General features: G+C 41.7%; 2 protein-coding genes across 3 annotated transcripts in view; both read right to left on the bottom strand.

Annotated features, from left to right (window-relative positions):
• Positions 1-209: 209 nt before the first annotated feature.
• LOC120064344 (ADP-ribosylation factor-related protein 1-like) lies at positions 210-4,406 on the bottom strand. 2 transcript variants are annotated; one of them, XM_039014872.1, is made up of 8 exons: positions 4,332-4,391; positions 3,783-3,833; positions 3,568-3,655; positions 3,369-3,451; positions 3,150-3,231; positions 2,397-2,467; positions 1,428-1,528; positions 210-1,273 (listed from the first exon to the last, which is right to left on the bottom strand). In XM_039014872.1, exons 3-8 carry the CDS (start codon positions 3,605-3,607, stop codon positions 1,186-1,188), a joined length of 465 nt encoding a protein of 154 aa, XP_038870800.1. In that variant the 5' UTR covers positions 3,608-3,655; positions 3,783-3,833; positions 4,332-4,391; the 3' UTR covers positions 210-1,185. The 2 variants fall into 2 exon arrangements, with proteins under 2 accessions (XP_038870800.1, XP_038870790.1); XM_039014862.1 differs by having other exon boundaries at positions 3,783-4,406.
• Positions 4,407-22,527: 18,121 nt separating this feature from the next.
• The window catches only part of LOC120022102 (potassium voltage-gated channel subfamily KQT member 2-like), a 91,667-nt gene continuing 90,613 nt past the window's right edge, over positions 22,528-23,581 (bottom strand). Inside the window, exons 15-16 of the mRNA XM_038965928.1 lie at positions 23,357-23,480; positions 22,528-23,250 (exon numbers count right to left, since the gene is read on the bottom strand). Of these exons, the coding sequence (XP_038821856.1) occupies positions 22,528-23,250; positions 23,357-23,480 (847 nt within the window). The remainder of the gene's footprint in view (positions 23,251-23,356; positions 23,481-23,581) is intronic.

Genomic DNA, 23,581 nt, shown 5'->3' with positions numbered 1-23,581 from the left:
ATACTCCACCCTGGTGACGAGGGTTTAAATGTCCTCCTTTCATGTCTGTTTTCCTCTCTTCATGTGTATCCCACTCTACTTTCCTACAGTTTTGTAAAAACTAAAATATTAAAGGAATCAGAATTTGGATGTGATTAAAAGAAAGCAGCTGACATTCTTTACATTTCTTCACCACACTTACATCTAAGAACGAAAGAACAAGTCAAACAAAAGTGTCAACTGTTTATTACATCTTCATAATGTCATTCAAATAGGCTTTCAGCCTGATCATTGGAGATACTTTGCATATATCACCAGGTTAGACAGAGTAAAAAGAGATAGGATGCCGTTGGGGACACAACTATTCCCTGAATAGGGAATAGTGTTCCATTTGGGACTCGACTATACACATACACCACACACAGGCAATTTCAAACTATAAAACTAGTATTTAAACAGGTCCTGTCATTGAAAGGGAAGTCATTTATATATCGTTGACCCTCTGTACAATTCCATTACATGTAGCATCTTTGCATAATATAAATAACAACTCAAGGTTGTGTCAAGGTTCATCCTCTGACTTAAAAAAAACCCTCAAGCATTGGGATGAAAACACAGGGCCCCGTATTCAGAGTAAAACAATCCATATCAATTTGATTCATTATGATCTAAAAGGAAAAGTTGATACTAGATCAGCACCCGACTCTGAGACGCTTTATGATTACGGATTATACTACCGAAGGGAAACAGAGGTACTTGAGCTAGATAAAAACTTTATCGACTTGACACTGTTATACTTAGATCAGAACCCCTCAAAAAGCATTTCACCCAAATCAGAGTACATATCCAAATAATATACAATAATCGTTTCCCAATTGTTTCCCCCTGATGCTAAGCTGTATCTGAAAAATAGACTTGAGTTCAAAAGCACCCACTCAAATAGGATGAGAGAGAAGTTCATTGGCAGGGCATGGATAGAATCCATCTCGGTTTCTGAAAGTCACACTGTAGCAAAACGGGCGCCTGGGTCGTATTCAACAGGGCAGAACGTAGGAAAATGTTTTAAAGCATATTTCAACTGAAAATGGTTCTTATTGGACTGGCAGTGTAAGTAGTCCCTTCTTGTTTCAGTACGTTTTCTACCATTTGGTGCCTAATGAATAGGACCCGGTTTCGGGAGCCCTAGTGGGGAAGTCATGGCTTGCTCTATGTGATGTCCTTCAGTCTCGGTGGCCGGTGAATGTTTCTGATGACGCACTTCACCATCCACTCGATGCCTTCGTTAACCCCCTGCCTGAGAGGGAATTCATTATGAGCAAAGAGTACTGCTTTTCTTAAAGCAAAGATGACAAATAGTAAATTTGTGCGTGCCTGTACACACACACACAAGTTCTCTCAGACCAGATGTACAACGGAGAGTAAAGTGGAATAGAAAACTCTGTTCTTACCCTGTTAGGGCTGTGCAAGGCTGCACCAGGCAATCTCGTTTACCGATCTTTGGAGCGCAGTCGCTAAAAGCGGTTTTGATGTCCGGCACAGACATACAGTTCTACCGAAAAAAACACAAAGAAATATGCCTAAATGGATACGATCTTAGAGATTTTCAAAGAGACAGAATTGACCTAGCAAGGGATAGCTGTATGTGGTGGAAATTATCAATCACATTTATTTCAAGAGAACAATAACACCGCATTAAGGTGAGCTTGAACACTGAGTATACCAAACATTAGGTACATCTTCCTAATATTGAGTTGCACCCCCCCACCTTTTGCTCTCAGAACGGACTCAATTTGTCGGGTTATCCACAAGTTGGGATGCTGGCCCATGTTAACTCCAATGTTTCCCAAAGTTGTGTCAAGTTGGCTGGATGTCCTTTGGGTGGTGGACCATTCTTGAAACTCAAGGGAAACTGTAGAGCGTGAAAAACCCAGCAGCGATGCAGTTCTTGATACAAACCGCTGCGCCTGGCACCTAATACCATCCTCCGTTCAAAGACACTTACATTTTTTGTATTGCCCATTCACCCTCTGAATGGCACACATACACAATCCACGTCTCAAGGCTTAAAAATCATTCTTTAATCTGTTTCCTCCCATTTCATCTATTCTGATTGAAGTGGATTGAAATGACATCAACAAGGGATCATAGCTTTCACCTGGTCAGTCTGTCATGGAAAGAGCAGGTGTTCTTCATGTTTTGTACACTCAGTGTATAGTACGGGTATGGTATAACATATTATAACACCGAGTCATCTATGAAAAGTATGCATGAGGGATGGAGGACTACTTTGTTGTGATCATATTATAGGCCAAACAACTTCTGCTGGCAACAAGCCTTGTCATATTTTAGTTTATACAAGAAATGGTTAGTTTAGACTTCTTTTCAAAACAACCCCAGACTGGATTAGATAGGCCTACCTCCACATCCTGCTTGTTGGCGAGCACCAGGAGAGGCACACCTTCCAAAACCTCACTGCTGATCATTTTCTCTGGAAAAAAAGAAAATGGAACCGTCAGTCCAAGCTATGGTTCAATACTTGACCCTTCTGTTAGGAAGAGTGGATTTGCTGACTCCCTCTCATGAGACGCTAAAACACAACATCACAGTTTTTGCTTTGTACTGCTCGATCTTGAAAACTATACTGCTGACATGGACAATTAGGGTCGTTGCATTGCATTGGGCAGGATTAGGCTAGATTTGGCAGCCGGCTGCGGCGGCACTTTAGGGCGGCATTTTGGTCATTGGCTGCCCCTGTCAGGCACCCCTCATCGGCTACTACACCGCCGACGGCGCCCCAGCCACCAGCTCATAGCCGCCCCCACCACATTCCCGCTTCTCTCGAAGTTCACTCCCACTAGCTATGGTGATGTGTGCTTTTTGTGATTATCCAATTGTGAAACTCACCCTCTCTCTCTCTGATTGTATTAACAGTGAATAAAATACTAAAAGATTGAATTAACTATCCCTTTAAAGTCGTTATATTGGTGCAAGCAGGGGCTAGGGAGTTTCCACCATATTTCTCACACCAGTCCATTCCTTTTACATCCATAATGTGGAGTGTACATTCAGTAAGTGAATCAGACTGTAGCCTATGACAAATGTCACTATGTGCCCTCTTGACGTTTGGCATTCTTCTCTAAATGCTTCAGGCAAGCTAGTGAGGAACTCACCAAATGCCTCTTTTGATTCTGCTAGTCGCTCCTCATCGGTGGAGTCTATAACATAGATCACACCGTGGGACTCGGCGTAGTACTGCGGATTCACAAAGCAAACAATGCCATGTTTCAGTAGTCAACCTCAAATCATTGTACTTGAATGACAAAAACAGACATGACATCTAGCTAGATATGGTGTGTGTGTGTGTGTAATTTGATATCGGTGCTGCTCACTTTGTCCCATAGCGACTGAAGCTCCTCTTGACCACCAAGGTCCCAGAACATTAGACGAGCTTTTCCCACATCGATTGTGCCGACTGCGTGAAGGAAGTAGTCAGAAGAACATATTAGAATGGCATGGCCTCTTGAAAACCAATGTGCTACAATTGAATGCAACACAACAAGCTCAGTCTTACTGGTTTGCTATACTTACTGTTAAGTCCAACTGTAGTGGTGATCTTGGACAAATTCATTCCCTTGTAGTTCTTACTGAACTTGGTCTTGGTCTGTTCCAAAAAGGTCTGTGTGTAGAACATACATGACTAAATCAAACAAGCAGCAGCAGTTCATCCAACAGAGACAAACAAAGACAATGCGCGGTGCTCAGCGTGCTCTTCCAACGAGAGAAAACTGCTGAGACAGACTTACCGTTTTTCCTGCATTGTCAAGTCCTAGGATCAAGATGCAGTATTCGTCCTTCTGGAACACGTATTTGTACAGACCAGATAATAAGGTGTACATCTTCGAATTGTATTTTTTTTTTTTTTTAAATACAAAAAATAAACACTTGCTGATGATGCGCAAGGCAATAGACAACTCACATTGTGGAAAGATTCAGCTGTGTGGCTAGCCACGTTAGCAAGTCAAGTTAGCTAGCTGTTGTTATGACTAGCTACTTGTCTGTGGTTTGAGGCAGGCAAGCTAACATTACCTGTCCGTAATCGATACTAGCTAGCTGACTTACTGCCACTAAATACTAAAGTGAAATATAATGCGCCAATCAAGGCACAAATTCCTGGCTAGCTACAGTGCAGTAGCTTGCTAATGCTAGCCAACGTTAGTTAACTGTCTAGCTCAAGTTAGTGCTGCTGCGTGTAAAACGAGATTTGCGAGCGGACAACCTTCAGCAACTTACAAACTGCATAAGGAAATCAAGCTAAAATGATTAGCTATGTCGACAAAATGTCATCTAGCTACCTTGACAGATGGATCTTATTTTATCACAACTAATTTGGGTGTAAACACGGTGGCCATCTGTATTTAGGAAGTAGCTGGTAAAGCAATGCATTGTGGTACTTCTTCTTCGATGGGGTTTAACGGCGGTTGGCATCCAATGTTAATGGTCCATTGCCGCCGGCAGCTGGAGGGGGCATTGAACAAGAAACAAAAAAACATTCCGGGAAAGGCGTAAAACGACTTCATACAAAATAAAACACGTTAACTATAAATTGTTTAAATAAATAAAATAAAACATCATACTTCAATCACAGTCCACTCCAAAATACATCCCTTGTGATGGGGCTACATTCACCAACAGAATTTATTGCACTGTCTCGGCTGTGAAATCACAAAAAAAAAAAAAACGTTCAGCGGCATTCACAATGATTCCAATTTTCTTAGACTTCTTTTCCGCTTGTGTTGTACAGTTTATGACCATTGAAATGAATAATACAAAGTCCACTTTTTTAACATGCAGCACTTCACTATCTATCGGTTGATGAGAAACCTTGTCGTCGTGGTGGCTCTACTACCATTGCTTCTTCCCCGCCTCTCGTTACTTCAAATTTTATCACCCCCTCCAGATAGGAGACGCTGGACACATCTTACCCTTGCCACTCCATTCTCCTTCACCCTAACAGGGCACTCCAAAAATTCAGGCACATGTTCACCTCCATAGCTGCAGCATTTGATTTATTATTTGCTTCAAAATTGTATTCACATTTCACATTTCTCTCTCTCTCTCACACACACACACACACACACACACACACACACACACACACACACACACACACACACACACACACACACACACACACACACACACACACACACACACACACACACACACAGCCTCTCTCTCTCTTTGTGTGTGTGTACGAGAGAGAGAGAGAGAGAGAGAGAGAGAGAGAGAGAGAGAGAGAGAGAGAGAGAGAGAGAGAGAGAGAAAAAAAATGTAATGCAAATTGCTGCTTGTAAGGACAGACTGTTGGTAAGGACAGTCATTATCAACCTGACAATAACTGAAAAGGTTCAAAGCTCACATGCTCAATATTGTATTGTTGAGAACACAATCAGAACTCTATTTTACATTTAATCCAGCTGGATACAAATTCGACTCTGACCAAAATATGCAGATTATTTTATGATGTACTTAGCAGCACCAATGGCTGTCTAGCTAGCTTGCTTTCTAGCTAGCTAGCTAGTTTACTTCTTGGGCAACAATATTTCTGCCAGAAGAGGATGGTGGGGGGAGCTATAGGAGGACAAGCTCATTGTAATGGCTGGATAGGAATCAATGGAATGGTACCAAACACTCAGTTCAATTGAATCCATTCCAGCCATTACACTGAGCTCATCCTACTATAGCTCCTCCCACCAGCTTCCTCTGATTTCTGCTAAGTTTATTAGCTAGCTTACTAGTTAGCTATCATTCATATACATGTGTCATCAAAAATAATGTTAGCTAGTTACCTAGCTAGTATTAGCTGTGTGAATGGCAGTCTAATCACATTGATTGGGAATTCACTGACTGGCTATAGCTAGCTAACTAACTACATCATACAGTGCATTAGGAAAGTATTTAGACACATGTTCCACACTTTTTTTATGTTACAGCTTTATTCTAAAATGGATAAAATATATTTTTTCCTTTCTCCCCAGATATGAGTGTTTTGTCACATCCTGTCAGTATCATTTGTTTTCATTCATTTAAAGCGTTGGGCCAGTAACCGAAAGGTTGCTAGATCAAATCCCGAGCTGACAAGGTAAAAATCTGTTGTTCTGCCCCTGAACAAGGCAGTTAACCCACTGTTCCTAGGCCATCATTGTAAATAAGAATTTGTTCTTAACTGACTTGCATATTTAAATAAAGGTAAAAATAAATAAAAAATGCGGTGGGGTTGTTTTTCAGCAGCAGGGACTGGGAGACTAGTCAGGATCGAGGGAAAGATGAACGGAGCAAAGTACAGCTCCTGAGCGCTCAGGACCTCAGACTGGGGCGAAGGTTTATCTTCCAACAGGACAACGACCCTAATTACATAGCCAAGAAAACCCAGGAGTGGCTTCGGGACAAGTCATTGAATGTCCTTGAGTGGCCCAGCCAATGCCTTGACTTGAACCCGATCGAACATCTCTGGAGAGACCTGCAAATAGCTGTGCAGCGACGCTCCCCATCCAACCTGACAGAGCTTGAGAGGATTTGCAGAGAAGAATGGGAGAAACTCCCCAAATACAGGGGTGCCAAGCTTGTAGCGTCATACCCAAGAAGACACGAGGCTGTAACCGCTGCCAAAGCTGCTTCAACAAAGTACTGAGTAAAGGGTCTGAATACTTATGTAAATGTGATATTTCAGTTTTCTAAAAACCTGTTTTTTCTTTTTTGCTGACTTTATGGGGTATTATGTGCAGATTGATGAGAAAAAAAATCTATTTAATCCATTTTAGAATAAGGCTGTAACGTAGCAAAATGTGGAGAAAGTGAAGGGGTCTGAATAGTTTCCGAATGTATAACATTGCTGTTGAGAAGTAAAATCTAAAATTTGTTTCTGTTTTTACTAAGCCAGCCATATGGTTTTCAACAATGAACTTAATTGCAATCCTCACTTTAAAAACATTATTAGTGGCGATGACAGCTTATCAATTTTGAGATAAATCATCAGTGAATGATGAAAAGACAGTTACATTTTCAACTTGATCAAGGCTTGAAATAATTTACTTGTAAAAACCTGAGAAAAGGTAATGAGAGCCACTTAACCTTCTGAGTCTGTCTCACTAATAACCATAAGCAGTAGTATAATTTCTTAAATTGTTATACAGTAAATCACCAGTATACAAAACACAAGACAAAGTGGAATCTACATGTATTCAAATGTAGTACTTTCTACAATGTCTGTGTGCATCACAGTTATCATAAAGATATCAACAACACATTTGTTTAAAACTGACTTTCCTTGAAGAGCAAGCAGAGACATTAAAATTCCGACATGATGATAACACTTTACCGAAGACATTTTCTCGACTATGTGAACTTCTCTTTTTACTCAGATTTGCTTCCATCCACTCGTCTTCAAATATTTACATGTTCACCTTCTGTGCCATTTCTTTTCATGATACATTCTTATTGATACATTTTCTCTTTTCACTCTTCATGAGTGTCATCTCCCTTTTTATGTTGATTTTATTCGGACTACATTCCTTTGGAATTCAAACTCCTCTTTAGCACAAAATGCAGGTTGCACAAAAAACTGACTGCCATCCATTGTCACTTTGTGTCACCACGCTGTCAGATCATCTCTCTCTCTCTGTACACTATAGAGGGGACTGCCTTTCACTAAAACACAAGACAAATGCTGCCAGTCCCTGTCCTCTTTCAACCCAGGACACTCAACCCTAAGGCACTTACACGATCACTTCAAATGGGTTGGTACATTGTACTGTATTGTATGCTTGCCATTATCTATTGAAAATGCATCCCTTTTAATATATATATTTTTTTTCATACAATATATTAATTTTTTTAATTAGATGGAACATTTTATATACAATTTATAGAATTTGATCATGTGTTCAACAAATGTATTTCCCTGGTCAAAACTGTTCATTTGAATATACATTGCACAAATTATATTGTTCAGTCCATCTATACTGTACATTAACAAGAAATGATGTCACTGTTAAGGCATGTTCTGTATTGTCCTGATAGGAGTCATGCATTTGCAGTATTATAGTATACCAAGTCTTTCCATCAGCAAAAACAGTGGCATACTACAGTTTTGTTCACAGCAATAGGTGAAAACATCACAGAGTGCGCTTGAGAATAAGGAAAACCATTTTTTGTTTTTCTCAGAGAAGAGGAAGACTGACTAAACATCCATTTTGTGACAATACAGCTTGAGAGTGTGAAAATGTCTTCCCATTGCCATCGGGATTCTTCACCTTGATGACACAGTTTGGGTTTGGACTAGAAAACAACATGTAATATACTCACCTGTATGCTGCTCTGAAAGCTTGAGCATTTTGTTCAGAAAAAAATATTGTGAAGAATTGAATAATAGTCAACATGTAAACTCAGCAAAAAAAGAAACATCCCTTTTTCAGGACACTGTCTTTCAAAGATAATTAGTAGAAATCCAAATAACTTCACAGATCTTCATTGTAAAGGGTTTAAACACTGTTTCCCATGCTTGTTCAATGATCCATAAACAATTAATGAACATGCACCTGTGGAACGGTCGTTAAGACACTAACAGCTTACAGACGGTAGGCAATTAAGGTCACAGTTATGAAAACTTAAGACACTAAAGAGTCCTTTCTACTGACTCTGAAAAACACCAAAAGAAAGATGCCCAGGGTCCCTGCTCATCTGCGTGAACATGCCTTAGGCATGCTGCAAGGAGGCATGAGGATTGCAGATGTGGCCTGGGCAATAAATTGCAATGTCCGTACTGTGAGACGCCTAAGATAGCGTTACAGGGAGACAGGATGGACAGCTGATCGTCCTCGCAGTGGCGGACCACGTGTAACAACACCTGCACAGGATCGGTACATCCAAACATCACACCTGCGGGACAGGTACAGGATGGCAACAACAACTGCCCGAGTTACACCAGGAACGCACAATCCCTCCATCAGTGCTCAGACTGTCCGCAATAGGCTGGGAAAGGCTGGACTGAGGGCTTGTAGGCAGGTTCTCACCAAACATCACCGGCATTGATTTCTTTCTTCTTAAAGTATAGTCCTTCTAAGAATTATTGTTCATGTAACACAACACATAGTTGTAGTCTTCCCGGTCCTGACCATTCTTCCTACCCTGACCTCGAGCATGCCTGCCATTCTGTCCCTGATTGATGCTGCCTTAGATTACTGACCTCTGCCTGCCCTTGACCTGCCGTTTGCCTGCCCCGTTTTGTAATACACATCTGAGATTCGAACTGTTGCCTCCTGTGTCTGCATCTGGGTCTTATCCTGAGTCGTGTTAGTAACGTAACAAAATGTGGAAAAAGTCATAGGGTCTGAATACTTTCCGAAGGCACTGTATATCTAATTGTGTGTGTGTCAAAACTTGCACATTTGTCTGTGTATGTGTGTGCGTGTGTGTTACTTGGAGAAAGGGGAGTGTGTGTGTGTGCGTACTGTTTGTTTGTGTTTGTGCAGTGCCTACAGCATATGTGTGTGTCTGTGCAGTGAGGGGCACAGAGAGCCAGCCAGCGAGGACCTGGGCCCAGATTCACAAAACCTTCTTAAGAAGAAATGTCTTCTTAACCGCCATTTTTCCTTAACCACAGACTTATGAAGAAAGTTAAGAAAAGTTGCTATTCCTCAATACATTTATTGGAAAATGTTCTTACGTTTTTCCTTAGAAAAAAAGTGAATCTTGAACATAATGTTTTAGGATTTGTTCTTGGAAATGTACTTAACAATATATTACAATATTCTAGAAGTGTTAAATAGCTAGTGTCAGCTCGTCAATTTGCAAAGAATAACTTGGCTAACTTAGCTAACGTTAACGTCGTTAGCTATGTTGGCTTATGTCGTTACGCATTAGCTAGCTAGCTAGCTACCTAACTTACCAGTCGCGCAGTCCCTCAACCACCTTCTCCTCCAGCTGGTCCATATGAATGGTCGATCCCCCTGCTTCCGTCTTCTTCAACTCATTGCTTCTCTCATCCCCCTTCTTCTTAGCAGCCGACTTGATGTCAGACCACTTTTTTTTACGGTGTCACTGTCCCTTGCCATACCCCAGATGGCAGAGGCAGACTCTGCCACTCTCGCCCATCTTCTCTTTTTGGTCTCTGCAGTGACCCCGCAGTTATCGAGTCTCCGCAACAGCAACCTTTTCCTGGTTGCTATTTCCTCCAACATCACTTCAAGCTCCTGTTTGCTGAAATCTTTATTCCGCTTTCGTTGGTTATCCATTGTTGTTTTTGATATAGCTAGTCTGATGGCTATAATGTGTGAAAAATAACATTTGTTTTTGTGTATAAAGGCTTCGCGACTCATCTAAAAAATATATTTTCGAGACAAAGCAGATAAATAAATGTAATAAAATTAAATATCAACACTTTATTATAGTGGGCCAAATCCTATCATCCCTGTCACATAGGCTTATTTGTTGGTTTCAAGCACGTCATTAATGTCAGCGCCACATAAGTAGATATTTACGAAGTTCGTAAGAATATTATGAATTCCTAAGAACATTTTGAGGAATTGCACTTACGAACTATCTTATGAACTTCTTATTTTTTTCCTTAAGAAACTTCTTAGGTTTTTTCGTGAGTAGTGTTTTGTGAATCTGGCCCCAAGTGTCTTTCAGGTTCTCTTAGAGGGGCTGTTTGTGGAGAGAGGCCAGAGTGTGAGAACACAGGCTGTTAGATCAAACCCTTGAGGGCACAGAGCAAACTTAATGTAGCTCTCTCATGCATGCTCTCCCACTCCTGATATCACACACCAACAGCCCCTCAAGGCCAACATTGCTGTTTTTACCTCCATAAAAGCACATAACTGTAGAGGCTGACAAAATGACATTCTGAGACGGAAGATCCTATATTGTATCAGAGCGCACCACACTGAACATTATTTTATGAAAGCACTATTTATTTTGTGATGCTAATGAAACTTAGTGCATACAAAATATGGTTGAGTAGGCTTTGACATTTTAAGGTTGAGACCTATTGGATTAAAATAAACCTAGGCCTGTGAAGAAAACATATCAAAATATGTCAAAGGTGATTTCAATGAGTGTTCGGTGCCCTATTGTGATTCAGCTCTGAAATTACATGGGTTACATTCTATTAGTCAGTCGGCAGCAGGGGCGTAGGAGTGACTCTGACATTGGATACAGACAAATCTTAACTTATAAATGGGCAAATCTACAAGGCTAAGGGGGGTGTCTTACAGAGGGGCACTTGCTATGGTACAGTCCAATCAGTCTTAGGGGCCATGGCAATTCATACTGTACTGAATATCAGTCTGAATGTTAACCTTATCACATGTGAGTTCCAAATATCTCTAACGGTCACCCCAGCGTGAGATTTTTTATGCGAGTGATGTCAGAATGTACTCACTGTTCCAAAATGTGATTGTTATGCAACATGACAGTTAACCCGTGCTGCCCTTAAGCCATGGCACACTGTCTGCAAATTATCCTCAGGCCATACTTGTCAACTTCAAATTATTTTCAAACAACGGTTTGAATTGCGGTGTGGCCACCTCCTCGTTAATTCACATAAGAAGTAGCCCATTTCATTGTTGCGGACAATTTATGTTTGAGGCTTTACTGAGCTGCACAAACTTCTCTCTTTGACGAAAGCCCAAGCACTTCCCCAGCGTTTCCCCAGATCAAGTATGCAGACATTTGCGCATCTCTAGTCAGAACAGGCCTTGCAAAAACATTTTCCCCCTGGCACATTTTCTGGCTGGAGCCCACATTGCCTTCATTGTTGTTTTCCTTACAAATAATAACTTTGCATTCCTATCTACTGTAGCATACCATATGTAGGTACAGTGAATTCGGAAAGTATTCAAACCACTTCCCTTTTTCCACATTTTGTTATGTTACAGCATTATTCTAAAATCGATTAAATAAAACATCTCATCAATCTACACACAATACCCCATAATGACAAAGCGAATACAGGTTTTTAGAAATGTTTTCAAATGTATTAAAAATAAAAAACTGAAATACTTTATTTCCATAAGTATTCAGACCCTTTGCTATGAGACTCAAAATTGAGCTCAGGTGCATCCTGTTTCCATTGATCATCCTTGAGATGTTTCTACAACTTGATTGGAGTCCACCTGTGGTAAATTCAATTGATTGGACATGCTTTGGAAAGGCACACACCTGTCTATATGATATGCAGTACCAGTAAAAAGTTTGGACACACCTACCTTATTTGTACTATTTTATACATTGTAGAATAACAGTGAAGACATCAAAACTATGAAATAACACATCATGTAGTAACCAAAAAAGTTTTAAACAAATCAAAATATATTTTATATTTGAGATTCTTCAAAATAGCCACCCTTTGCCGTGATGACAGCTTTGTACACTCTTGGTATTCTCTCAACCAGATTCACCTGGAATACTTTTCCAACAGTCTTGAAGGAGTTCCCACATATGTTGAGCACTTGTTGGCTACTTTTCCTTCACTCTGTGGTCCAACTCATCCCAAACTTTTACAATTGGGTTTAGGTCGGGTGGTTGTGGAGGCCAGATCATCTGATGCAGAACTCCATCACTCTCCTTCTTGGTCAAATAGCCCTTACACAGCCTGGAGGTGTGTTGGGTCATTGTCCTGTTGAAAAACAAATGATAGTCCAAGTGCAAGGCAGGTGGGATGGCGTATTGCTGCAGAATGCTGTGGTAGCCATGCTGGTTAAGTGTGCCTTGAATTCTAAATAAATCGCTGACACTGTCACCAGCAAAAAAACAACAACACCATCACACCTCCTCCTCCATGCTTCACGGTGGGAACCACACATGCAGAGATCATCCGTTCACATACTCTGCATCTCACAAAGACACGGTGGTTGGAACCAAAAATCAAAAAATTGGACTCATCAGACCAAAGGACAGATTTCCACCGGTCTCATGTCCATTGCTCGTGTTTCTTGGCCCAAGCAAGTCTCTTATTCTTATTGGTGTCCTTTAGCAATTCCACCATGAATGCTTGATTCACGCAGTCTCTTCTGAAAAGTTGATGTTGAGATGTGTCTGTTACTTGAACTCTGTGAAGCCTTTATTTATGCAATTTCTGAGGCTGGTAACTCTAATGAACTTATCCTCTGCAGCAGAGGTTACTCTGCGTCTTCCTTTCCCGTGGCAGTCCTCATGAAGCCAGTTTCATCATAGCGCTTGATGGTTTTTGCGACTGCACTTAAAGACACTTTCAAAGTTCTTGAAATTTTCCGGATTGACTGACCTTCATGTCTTAAAGTAATGATGGACTGTCGCTTCTCTTTACTTAGCTGTTCTTGCCATAATATGGACTTGGTCTTTTACCAAATAGGGCTATCTTCTGTATACCACCCCTACCCCTATACAACTGATTGGCTCAAATGCATTAAGAAGGAAAGAAATTCCACAAATGTACTTTTAACAAGGCACACCTGTTAATTGAAATGCATTCCAGGTGACTACCTCATGAAGCTGGTTAAGAGAATGCCAAGAGTGTGCAAAGCTGTCATCAAGGCAAAGGGTGGCTACTTTGAAGAATCTCAAATATAAAATATATTTTAATTTATTTTACACTTTTTTGGTTATTACACGATTCCATATGTCAGATGACCTGGCCTCGTTATTTCATAGTTTTGATGTCTTTTAGATGATTCCATATGTCAGATGACCTGGTGTCACGCCCTGACCGTAGATTGCTTTGTATGTTTCCTGTTCAGTATTTTGTTTCACCTTTCAGGACTGTTCGTTTGTCGATTTTTGTTGTTTGTCAAGTGTTTTTGTATTTTATTGAAAAAAAATATGACCACTTACCACGCTGCACCTTGGTCCTCCTCTCCTTCTCCAGACGACAATCGTTACAGAACCACCCACCAACAACGGACCAAGCAGCGTGGTAAAAAGGAGGAATGGACATGGGAGGACATTCTGGACAGCAAGGGATCTTACACATGGGAGGAGATTCTGGCTGGAAGGGATCGCCTTCCATGGGAACAGGTGGAGGCAGCCAGGAGAGCGGAGGCAGCAGGAGAAAGGAACCGGCGGTATGAGGGAACACGGTTGGCAAGGAAACCCGAGAGGCAGCCCCAGAATTTTTTGGGTGGGGCACACGGGGAGATTGGCGGAGTCAGGTAGGAGACCTGAGCTAACTCCCCGTGCTTACCGTGGCGAGCATCGTACTGGTCAGGCACCGTGCTATGCAGTGGAGCGCACGGTGTCTCCAGTACGTGTTCATAGCCCGGTACGTTACATCGCAGCTCCTCGCATCTGCAGGGCGAGAGTGGGAATCGAGCCAGGAAGGAGTGTGCCAGCCCTGCTCTCTAGGCCTCTAGTGCGTCTCATCGGCCCGGGTTATCCTGCGCCAGCTCTGCGCACTGTGTCTCCAGTACGTCTGCACAGCCCAGTGCGTCCTGTGCCTGCGCCCCGCACGTGCAGGGCCAAAGTCACCATACAGCCAGGACGGGTTGTGCAGGCGCTTTGCTCGAGACCTCCAGTGTGCCTCCACGGCCCAGTGTAACTGTCACGCCCTGACCGTAGATTGCTTTTTATCTTTCCTGTTTAGTGTTTTGTTTCAGGACTGTTCGTTTGTCGATTTTTGTTGTTTGTCAAGTGTTTTCGTATTTTATAAAAAAAATATGACCACTTACCACGCTGCACCTTGGTCCTCCTTTCCTTCTCCAAACGACAATCGTTACACCTGGCCTCGTTATTTCATAGTTTTGATGTCTTTTAGATGATTCCATATGTCAGATGACCTGGCCTCGTTATTTCATAGTTTTGATGTCTTTTAGATGATTCCATATGTCAGATGACCTGGCCTCGTTATTTCATAGTTTTGATGTCTTCACTATTATTATACAATGTAGAAAATTCCAAAACCCTGGTGTAACGTCCTGACCAGAGTTCTTATGTGTTGTGCTTGTTTTAGTGTTGGTCAGGACGTGAGCTGGGTGAGCATTCTATGTTGTGTGTCTAGTTTGTCTGTTTCTGTGTTCAGCCTAATATGGTTCTCAATCAGAGGCAGCTGTCAATCGTTGTCCCTGATTGAGAATCATATATAGGTGGCTTGTTTTGTGTTGGGATTTTGTGGGTGGTTGTCTCCTGTGTCAGTGTTTGTGCCACACGGGACTGTGACGGTTAGTACGTTTGTTGTTTTGTATTCTTGTCTAGTTTTCATGTCATTAAATTATGGAAACTTACCACGCTGCACATTGGTCCTCCGATCCTTCTCGCCTCTCCTCGTCTGAGGAGGAGGAAGAGCTAGACTGCCGTTACACCTGGAATGAGTAGGTGTGTCCAAACTTTTGACTACTGTACATCGAGATTCGTAATATGCTGAAAAGTGGCCAAACTAAATTCATATTTTTCAGGCAATGGGCACAGCCATCTTTGACTTTGTTTATTTGCGTCTTACAGTGAATAGCATTCTGGGATTAGGGAGTTTTGCTTGTCAAACATAAACAAACATGGCTGCCATCATAAAGAATTTATCTATTTTCTAAACAATACTAATTTCCCCTTGTGCTCACCACAGATGTGGTACATTGTAAACACGTTAGGTCGCTATCTTATGTTTAGTTATTTTTTTGTCCCCGCAACCTGTTATTTAGAGTGGTTTGGCTGTGGATGTTTTCCGTGTGATGTTTTGATGATGAAGTTTGCATTTATCTTTTACAATAGAATGTGAAATAAATTTGTAAAGATCTTCAGTACAAAACATTGTTTAGATGCTTTTCAGACAACAAATCTGTTTAGATGCATGTGTTGCATCATACGTTCTGTTACTGTTCCAATCACATATTTGCGATGCTGTTGAGACTGGGACGGAGGTTCACCTTCTAGCAGGACAATGACCCTAAGCATACTGCTAAAGCAACACTCAAGTGGTTGAAGGGGAAACATTTAAATGTCTTGGAATGGCCTAGTCAAAGCTCAGACCCAAACCCAATTTAGAATCTGTGGTATGACTTAAAGATTGCTGTACACCAGTGGAACCCATCCAACTTGAAGGATCTGGAGCAGTTTTGCCTTGAAGAACAGGCAGAAATCCCAGTGGCTAGATGTGCCTAGCTTATAGAGACATACCCCAAGATACTTGCAGCTGTAATTGCTGCAAAAAAGGTGGCTCTACAAAGTATTGACTTTGGGGGGGTGAATAGTTATGCACACTCAAGCTTTCTGTATTTTTTTGTCTTATTTCTTGTTAGATTCACAATAAAAAATATTTTGCATCTTTAAAGTGGTAGGCATGTGTAAATCAAATGATCCAACCCCCCCCCCCCAAAATCTATTTTAATTCCAGGTTGTAAGGCAACAAAATAGGAAAAATACCAAGGGGAGTGAATACTTTCGCAACCACTGTATCTATCCTGTTGACTAGTCACTTTATCCCTACCTATCTGCCCCCGACTCGGTACTGGTACCCCATGTATATAGCCAAGTTATCGTTACTCATTGTGTATTTACTGCTCGTGTTATACAGTAATTGTTACATTCTTTTTCCATTTGCACCTGTTGTTTACAAAGCATGTTACAAATACAATTTTATTTTATCCAGCACAGTGCTTTTTCTCTAACTCACACACTGCCTCGCTGCTGGTATCAACCAACCGAGAGTGAGAATGAAGCAGTCAGTGGAGGCGGGAGAAGTGACTCACGTTCTAGCAGCAGATACCTTTTGAAAATAAATGTCCCTCAAGGAATACAGCGACTCGTTTTTCAAAATTATTCTATTTATTGGGGAGGATCATTTAACCTGCTTCTAACATTGGCGGGGGACATGTCCACCCCAGCTCCTGTGCCATTGGTCAGAAGCATATCTTCAGGTTTTAATAATGTGTCTAATCTAATTCTGGGATGTGGTGAAACTCACCTTCATGAGATGAATTTGGAATAACTTGCACTCTGTGATTTTTTTTTGTTTTTACATGTTGAGTCTTGTTTCTCTGTAACATAGACAGCCTATAGACAGAAACTAAAACAGGAAACACCTGTGCTCAGGTCTGTTCAACGCTGGTCCGACCAATCTGATTCCACGCTTCAAGATTGCTTCGATCATGTGGACTGGGATATGTTCCGGATAGCGTTGAACAACAACATTGATGTATACGCTGATTCGGTGAGCGAGTTTATTAGCAAGTGCATCGGTGATGTTGTACCAACAGCAACTATTAAAACCTTCCCCAACCAGAAACCGTGGATTTATGGCAGCATTCGCACAAAACTGAAAGCGCGAACCACTGCTTTTAATCAGGGCAAGGCGACCGGAAACATGACCGAATACAAACAGTGTAGCTATTCCCTCCGCAAGGCAATCAAACAAGCTAAGCGTCAGTATAGAGACAAAGTAGAGTCGCAATTCAACGGCTCAGACATGAGAGGAATGTGGCAGGGTCTACAATCAATCACGGACTACAAAAAAGAAAACCAGCCCCGTCGCGGACCCATATGTCTTGCTCCCAGACAAACTAAACAACTTCTTCGCTCGCTTTGAGGACAATACAGTGCCACCGACACGGCCGCTACCAAAACCTGCGGACTCTCCTTCACCGCAGCCAACATGAGTAAAATATTTAAACGTGTTAACCCTCGCAAGGCTGCTGGCCCAAACAGCATCCCTAGCCGTGTCCTCAGAGCATGTGCAGACCAGCTGGCTGGTGTGTTTACGGACATATTCAATCAATCCATATCCCAGTCTGCTGTTCCCACATGCTTCAAGAGTGCCACCATTGTTCCTGTTCCCCAAGAAAGCTAAGGTAACTGAGCTAAACGACTATCGCCCCATAGCACTCATTTCCGTCATCATGAAGTGCTTTGAGAGACTAGTTAAGGATCATACCACCTCCACCCTAGCTGACACCCTAGACCCACTCCAAATGCTTACCGCCCCAATAGGTCCACAGACGATGCAATCGCAATCACACTGCCCTAACCTATTTGGACAAGAGGAATACCTATGTAAGAATGCTGTTCATCGACTACAGCTCAGCATTTAACACCATAGTACCCTCCAAACTCGTCATTAAGCTCGAGACCCTGGGTCTCGACCCCACCCTATGCAACTGGTTCCTGACTTTCTGACTGGCCGCCCCCAGGTGGTGAGGGTAGGAAACAACATCTCCACCCCGATGATCCTCAAAACTGGTACCCCACAAGGGTGTGTTCTCAGCCCTCTCCTGTACTCCCTGTTCACCCTTGACTGCGTGGCCATGCACGCCTCCAACTGAATCATCAAGTTTGCAGACGACACTACAGTGGTAGGCTTGATTACCAACAACGACGAGATGGCCTACAGGGAGGAGGTGAGGGCCCTCGGAGTGTGGTGTCAGGAAAACAACCTCTCACTCAACGTCAACAAAACAAATGAGATGATCATGGACTTCAGGAAACAGCAGAGGGAGCACCCCCCTATCCACATCGACGGGACAGCAGTGGAGAAGGTGGAAAGTTTTAAGTTCCTCGGTGTACACATCATGGACAAACTGAAATGGTCCACCCCCACAGACAGCGTGGTGAAGAAGGCACAACAGCGCCTCTTCAATCACAGGAGGCTGAAGAAATTTGGCTTGTCACCAAAAACACTGACAAACTTTTACAGATGCACAATCGAGAGCATCCTGTCGGGCTGTATCACCGCCTGGTACGGCAACTGCTCCGCCCACAACCGCAAGGCTCTCCAGAGGGTAGTGAGGTCTGCACAACGCATCACCGGGGGCAACCTACCTGCCCTCCAAGACACCTACACCACCCGATGTCACAGGAAGGCCAAAAAGATCATCAAGGACAACAACCACCCGAGCCACTGCCTGTTCACCCCTCTATCATCCAGAAGGCGAGTTCAGTACAGGTGCATCAAAGCTGGGACCGAGAGACTGAAAAACAGCTTCTATCTCAAGGCCATCAGACTGTTAAACAGCTATCACTAACATTGAGTGGCTGCTGCCAACATACTGACTCAAATCTCTAGCCACTTTAATAATAACAAATTGGATGTAATAAATGTATCACTAGTCACTTTAAACAATGCCACTTTATATAATGTTTACATACCTTACATTACTCATCTCATATGTATATACTGTACTCTATACCATCTACTGCGTCTTGCCTATGCCGTTCGGCCATCGTTCATCCATATATTTATATGTACATATTCTTATTCATTCCTTTACACTTGTGTGTATAAGGTAGTTGTTGTGAAATTGTTAAATTACTTGTTAGATATTACTGCATGGTCGGAACTAGAAGCACAAGCATTTCGCTACGCTCGCATTAACATCTACTAACCATGTGTATGTGACCAATAACATTTGATTTGATTTATAAATTAAGTCTGGTTAGTTAGAGACTGAAGCATTCATTGTACTCACACCATATTGATCGAATCAATGAAAACAATCTTATGATAAACAATGTTTATTATACAGTTTTCATTAGGTTCATGGATTAGAGTGTTACTACATGGCAATGCTACATAATAAGTAAAATATATATTCATGGTATAGTTAAGCAATAATGCACCAGGGGGTGTGGTATATGGCCAATATACCACGGCTAAGGAGTGTTCTTATGCAAGACGCAGCGCGGAGTGCCTGGATACAGCCCTTAGCCGTGGTATATTGGCCATATACCGCAAACGCCCGAGGGGCCTTATTGCTATTATAAACTGGTTATCAACGTAATTAGAGCAGTAAAATCGATGTTTTGTCATACCTGATATACCACGGCTGTCAGCCAATCTGCATTCAGGGCTCGAACCACCCAGTTTATAATAAGGTTCAAAACATGCCGGCAAGCATTGATTCCAAAAGATGGAGTATTTCAGTAAAAAAACTACTAAAACAATAATGACTGAAATCATAGAGTCAACATTTTCATAACAGCTTTGAAATGCTTACAGCAGTGTTAGGCAACTAGATTCAGCTGCGGCCCGATTTTTGTCCGAGTGAATGGTTGGGGGGAAGGAAAATAATAATAACTTGTACACTGCAAATTGACCACTACTAAGCCCAAAAAACATTGTATTTCAAAATAACAATAATTTCATAGCTTGATTACATTGAGAGACGATCACATGCCTCTTTTTGTATTTGTAGAAATACAGATTATATATATTTTTTTGCTGAATTCTTCGTCTTTTTTTTCTAAAAACTTTGGTGTGCCAAAAAAACATTTGGGGGCTGATTGCTTGCTTACAGCATGTCACAAAATCCACGTGACTGTGAAATTGATACTTTCAGTAAAATAAAATGAATATATCCTGTAAACACATATATGCTGTACGATAAGTGCCCCCCCCCCACAAAAAAATGTAAGCTTGCAGGGGTTGCAAAATGCAAGTGCCATGAAGTATCGCTCTGTCTGTAGTCCTTTTAAGAACTTTGTCTTTCTAATACTTGTTTGTATTACATAAAAGACATCCAAGGCATTTGAGAAGTATACTCTTTGGAAAATAATTGAATGTAAATAAGCAAGCAAGGCAGCGTAGATGTGAAAATATGTAACAAACAAAACAAACATGATATTTCTTGATATTTTTGCAGAGATGATGTTGTTGAAAATGTGTATTCTCCTCTGCAGTAAATTATGTTGCCAGTTGAACCTAGGAAATATAATTGTTTTGCGTCTTCTGGGTCTTTTCATTTAGAATGACGGGAGTAAAGATATGTCAACAGGACAATTACAAGGCAGTTGCTGAAAAGATCATTTTATCTCACGCAAGTCTGCATTTTAAAGGGTTTTAAGTTAGCTCTCTATTTGATGATTAATTTATGGAGTAATTTAACAATACTTTTTAATCTCTGGATGAACCTATTTAGACCCAGTTGCAGAATGTATCTGTTCAATCATTGTGTATCCACAATACAAAGTGTGAATAAAAAATGTCTGCTGTCAGTAATTCATACGTGTGTACCTTTGCCATCAATATTTGTCTAGATATTCTGATCGGCACTGGAGAAAATGGAGGGAAAACAGCAGCAGAAATATTGGCAGAGCGAACGGAAGTTTGACTAAAATAATCATTAAGTAAAAGTAAAACATTACACATACATTCTTAAATGTTTTTGCCTTGGAAAGGACAATAACGAAACATAACACAAAAAAATTACATGTTGAAATATCAATGGATAAAGGGGCTTTTCAAAGGATAAAACAGTTTGTTAAATGCCCCCATTTGGCTTAAAATCAAATATCATGTCAAAACCTGTGAGTAAGGCTTTTGCAAATAAAATATGAAATGTTAATTAAATAGCATGCCTGAATATTTTGTTAACATTTCTATCATCATGAAATGATATTATATACTTTCATAAAAATGTGTTGCAATCACCAAAATATCAAAGCGTTCATCTAACTATAGCTGTTGTAACTTTATGTTAGTGAATTCTGTTAATGTTTCCAGTTGTGTCATATTATGGATGTAGTTGGCAAATAGTGCATTTGAATACTATTTGGCAAACAGCTGCAAGGTGTTTGTGCTTGCACATGCAGCTTGTTTCCCCAAAATGTCACACATTTATCTCACAGCAAATGAATAAACAAATAAATATAATTACAATTATGTGATATAAAAAAAATCTATAAAATACATCTTTACAGATCATAAAGACAAAACAAAATGTCCCAATATTGGTTGTACTCCACCTCTTGCCAAAGAAAGCATATTTGTGGATATCACAAATATAATATTGTGGGTATCGAATAGAATATGTACAATCTCTATAGTGAGTAGTGTACTGTGAACATCATCAGTGCGTTTGTGCCTTGTGCACATTTATGCAAAGAAGCCTTAAAGGGTTGTGTACAACAATTACTACTAAAATAGTGCACATAGAACTGGTTATCACATGTCCCTATATCCAATAGGGTTTATGGACACGAGCCATAATGTTGACTATAATATTACATTCCTTTGAAATAAATATATTTAGCTGATCAACCATAAAGCAAAACATGTCATCTGTTATCCACTGTAAATAACTAAAGTCATTTGCGATGTAAATACAATACATGACATGTTAGATGAAATTGGGAATCTCTTATGCCACAATAACAATCAAATGCAACAAAAGAAAATGGATGTCATAGTTTTGAACAAATTCAAGTGCGTTCTTTAAATCTGTAACCAACTCAATGATAATATAAGATTGGCAATTAATATGCATTCCGTTCCCGAGTAAAAGATCAAAACAATCACTGACAAACTTAACCTTGAGTTAATGAGTGTGCGAATACATGAGAACAAATGTGTGTGCGTTAAGTCAAGTTGCCGCAAACATTCCCAGCATGAAAAACTACAGGCGCTTTCTCAGCAAAAACCGTTGGAGCGTGGTCTGATAACCTTTTTTTCTCACTCTCTGCTGCAGTCATTCAAGAGGAGCCAGGTTATTCGGTTCTCACAAGTACCATTGGTGGTAACACCTAGTATATTGGGCATTCAACTCTGAACTCCAAGGCAGAGTGACCATTTATATGAGCAGTTCCAGTTTTGGCCTACTTGGATCCTGACCACTCTCTGCCCCCGTAAGCGCCTTCCCCGGTGGCAGAGTGGGGCGAGGGGGCACAGAGGTCCGAGTCAGTGTCGGATTCACCTTCTGCGATGTAGGGCCTTACTTTGGCGCAGCGGGCTACAACACTGAAGTAGCTGTTGTTCAGGAAGTCCAGATTTTCCTTGGACTGGGAGATGCTGAAGCCGCTGAACGAGCGCTCCAGTTCCTCGCGGTCCACCGAGGGGATAGAGATGGATGTGTTGCTGTCCGCCTTTCCCTCTCTATCCCCCTCACTACTGCCACCACCGCTGTTGCGGTGGGACCCCCGATTGCTCCCACTGTGGCCTCCAGATGAGCGCTCATGGGCCGGTGGAGGAGGGATGCGGACCAGGGAGGGATCCCCTACGGGGGAGGGGGAGTTGTCCTGGCTGCGCTGGTGTACCTCTCTGACGGGGTGCTGCTGCCAGGAGGTGGAGGGGGGGCAGTGGCCCCCTAGGCCGGAGCAGGCTGGTGGGGGGTCGAAGTTCTTCTGTCCGGCCGAGCTGTTGGAGCGGATGATTTTGGTGATGGAGCCACTCTTCGCCATGTGGTCCACGGGGCTGTGGTAGGGCGGTGCCGGGTCGGGTTCTTTGGACCCAAAGTAGGCGTCAGTCTCCGACTGGGGGATGCCCATGCGCTGGATGTAGATGTTCACCAAGAAGTCCAGCTTTCTTTCCATTGACATGACCTGCCCAGAAGGAAAGACACCATGACGTGATGGAGAATTGGAAAGCCCAAGGGACAGACATGGACACAGTCAATACTGCCATTAATTGCTAAATGGAATACCTTACCTTTTTCTCCACTTTCCCCAAACGCCCCATCATGCTTGTGTCCTCCTCAACCCCCCCGTCTGTGGTTCCTTTGGGACGGTCTTTATCTGTGATCGGAGTACCTCGACCAACAATCTGGTCAACTCTACCGATTCAAAACACAAAACGGGAAATGTCTAGAATAAAGCCAATAGAGTTGAATAAAACCTGTTTGAAATTGACACAGCCGGCACAGTAGGAAACATT

This window comes from Salvelinus namaycush, chromosome 2 (genome assembly GCF_016432855.1).
Source record: "Salvelinus namaycush isolate Seneca chromosome 2, SaNama_1.0, whole genome shotgun sequence".
Classification (NCBI taxonomy): Eukaryota; Metazoa; Chordata; class Actinopteri; order Salmoniformes; family Salmonidae; genus Salvelinus; species Salvelinus namaycush.
This window is presented reverse-complemented; position numbering and strand designations above follow the sequence as displayed.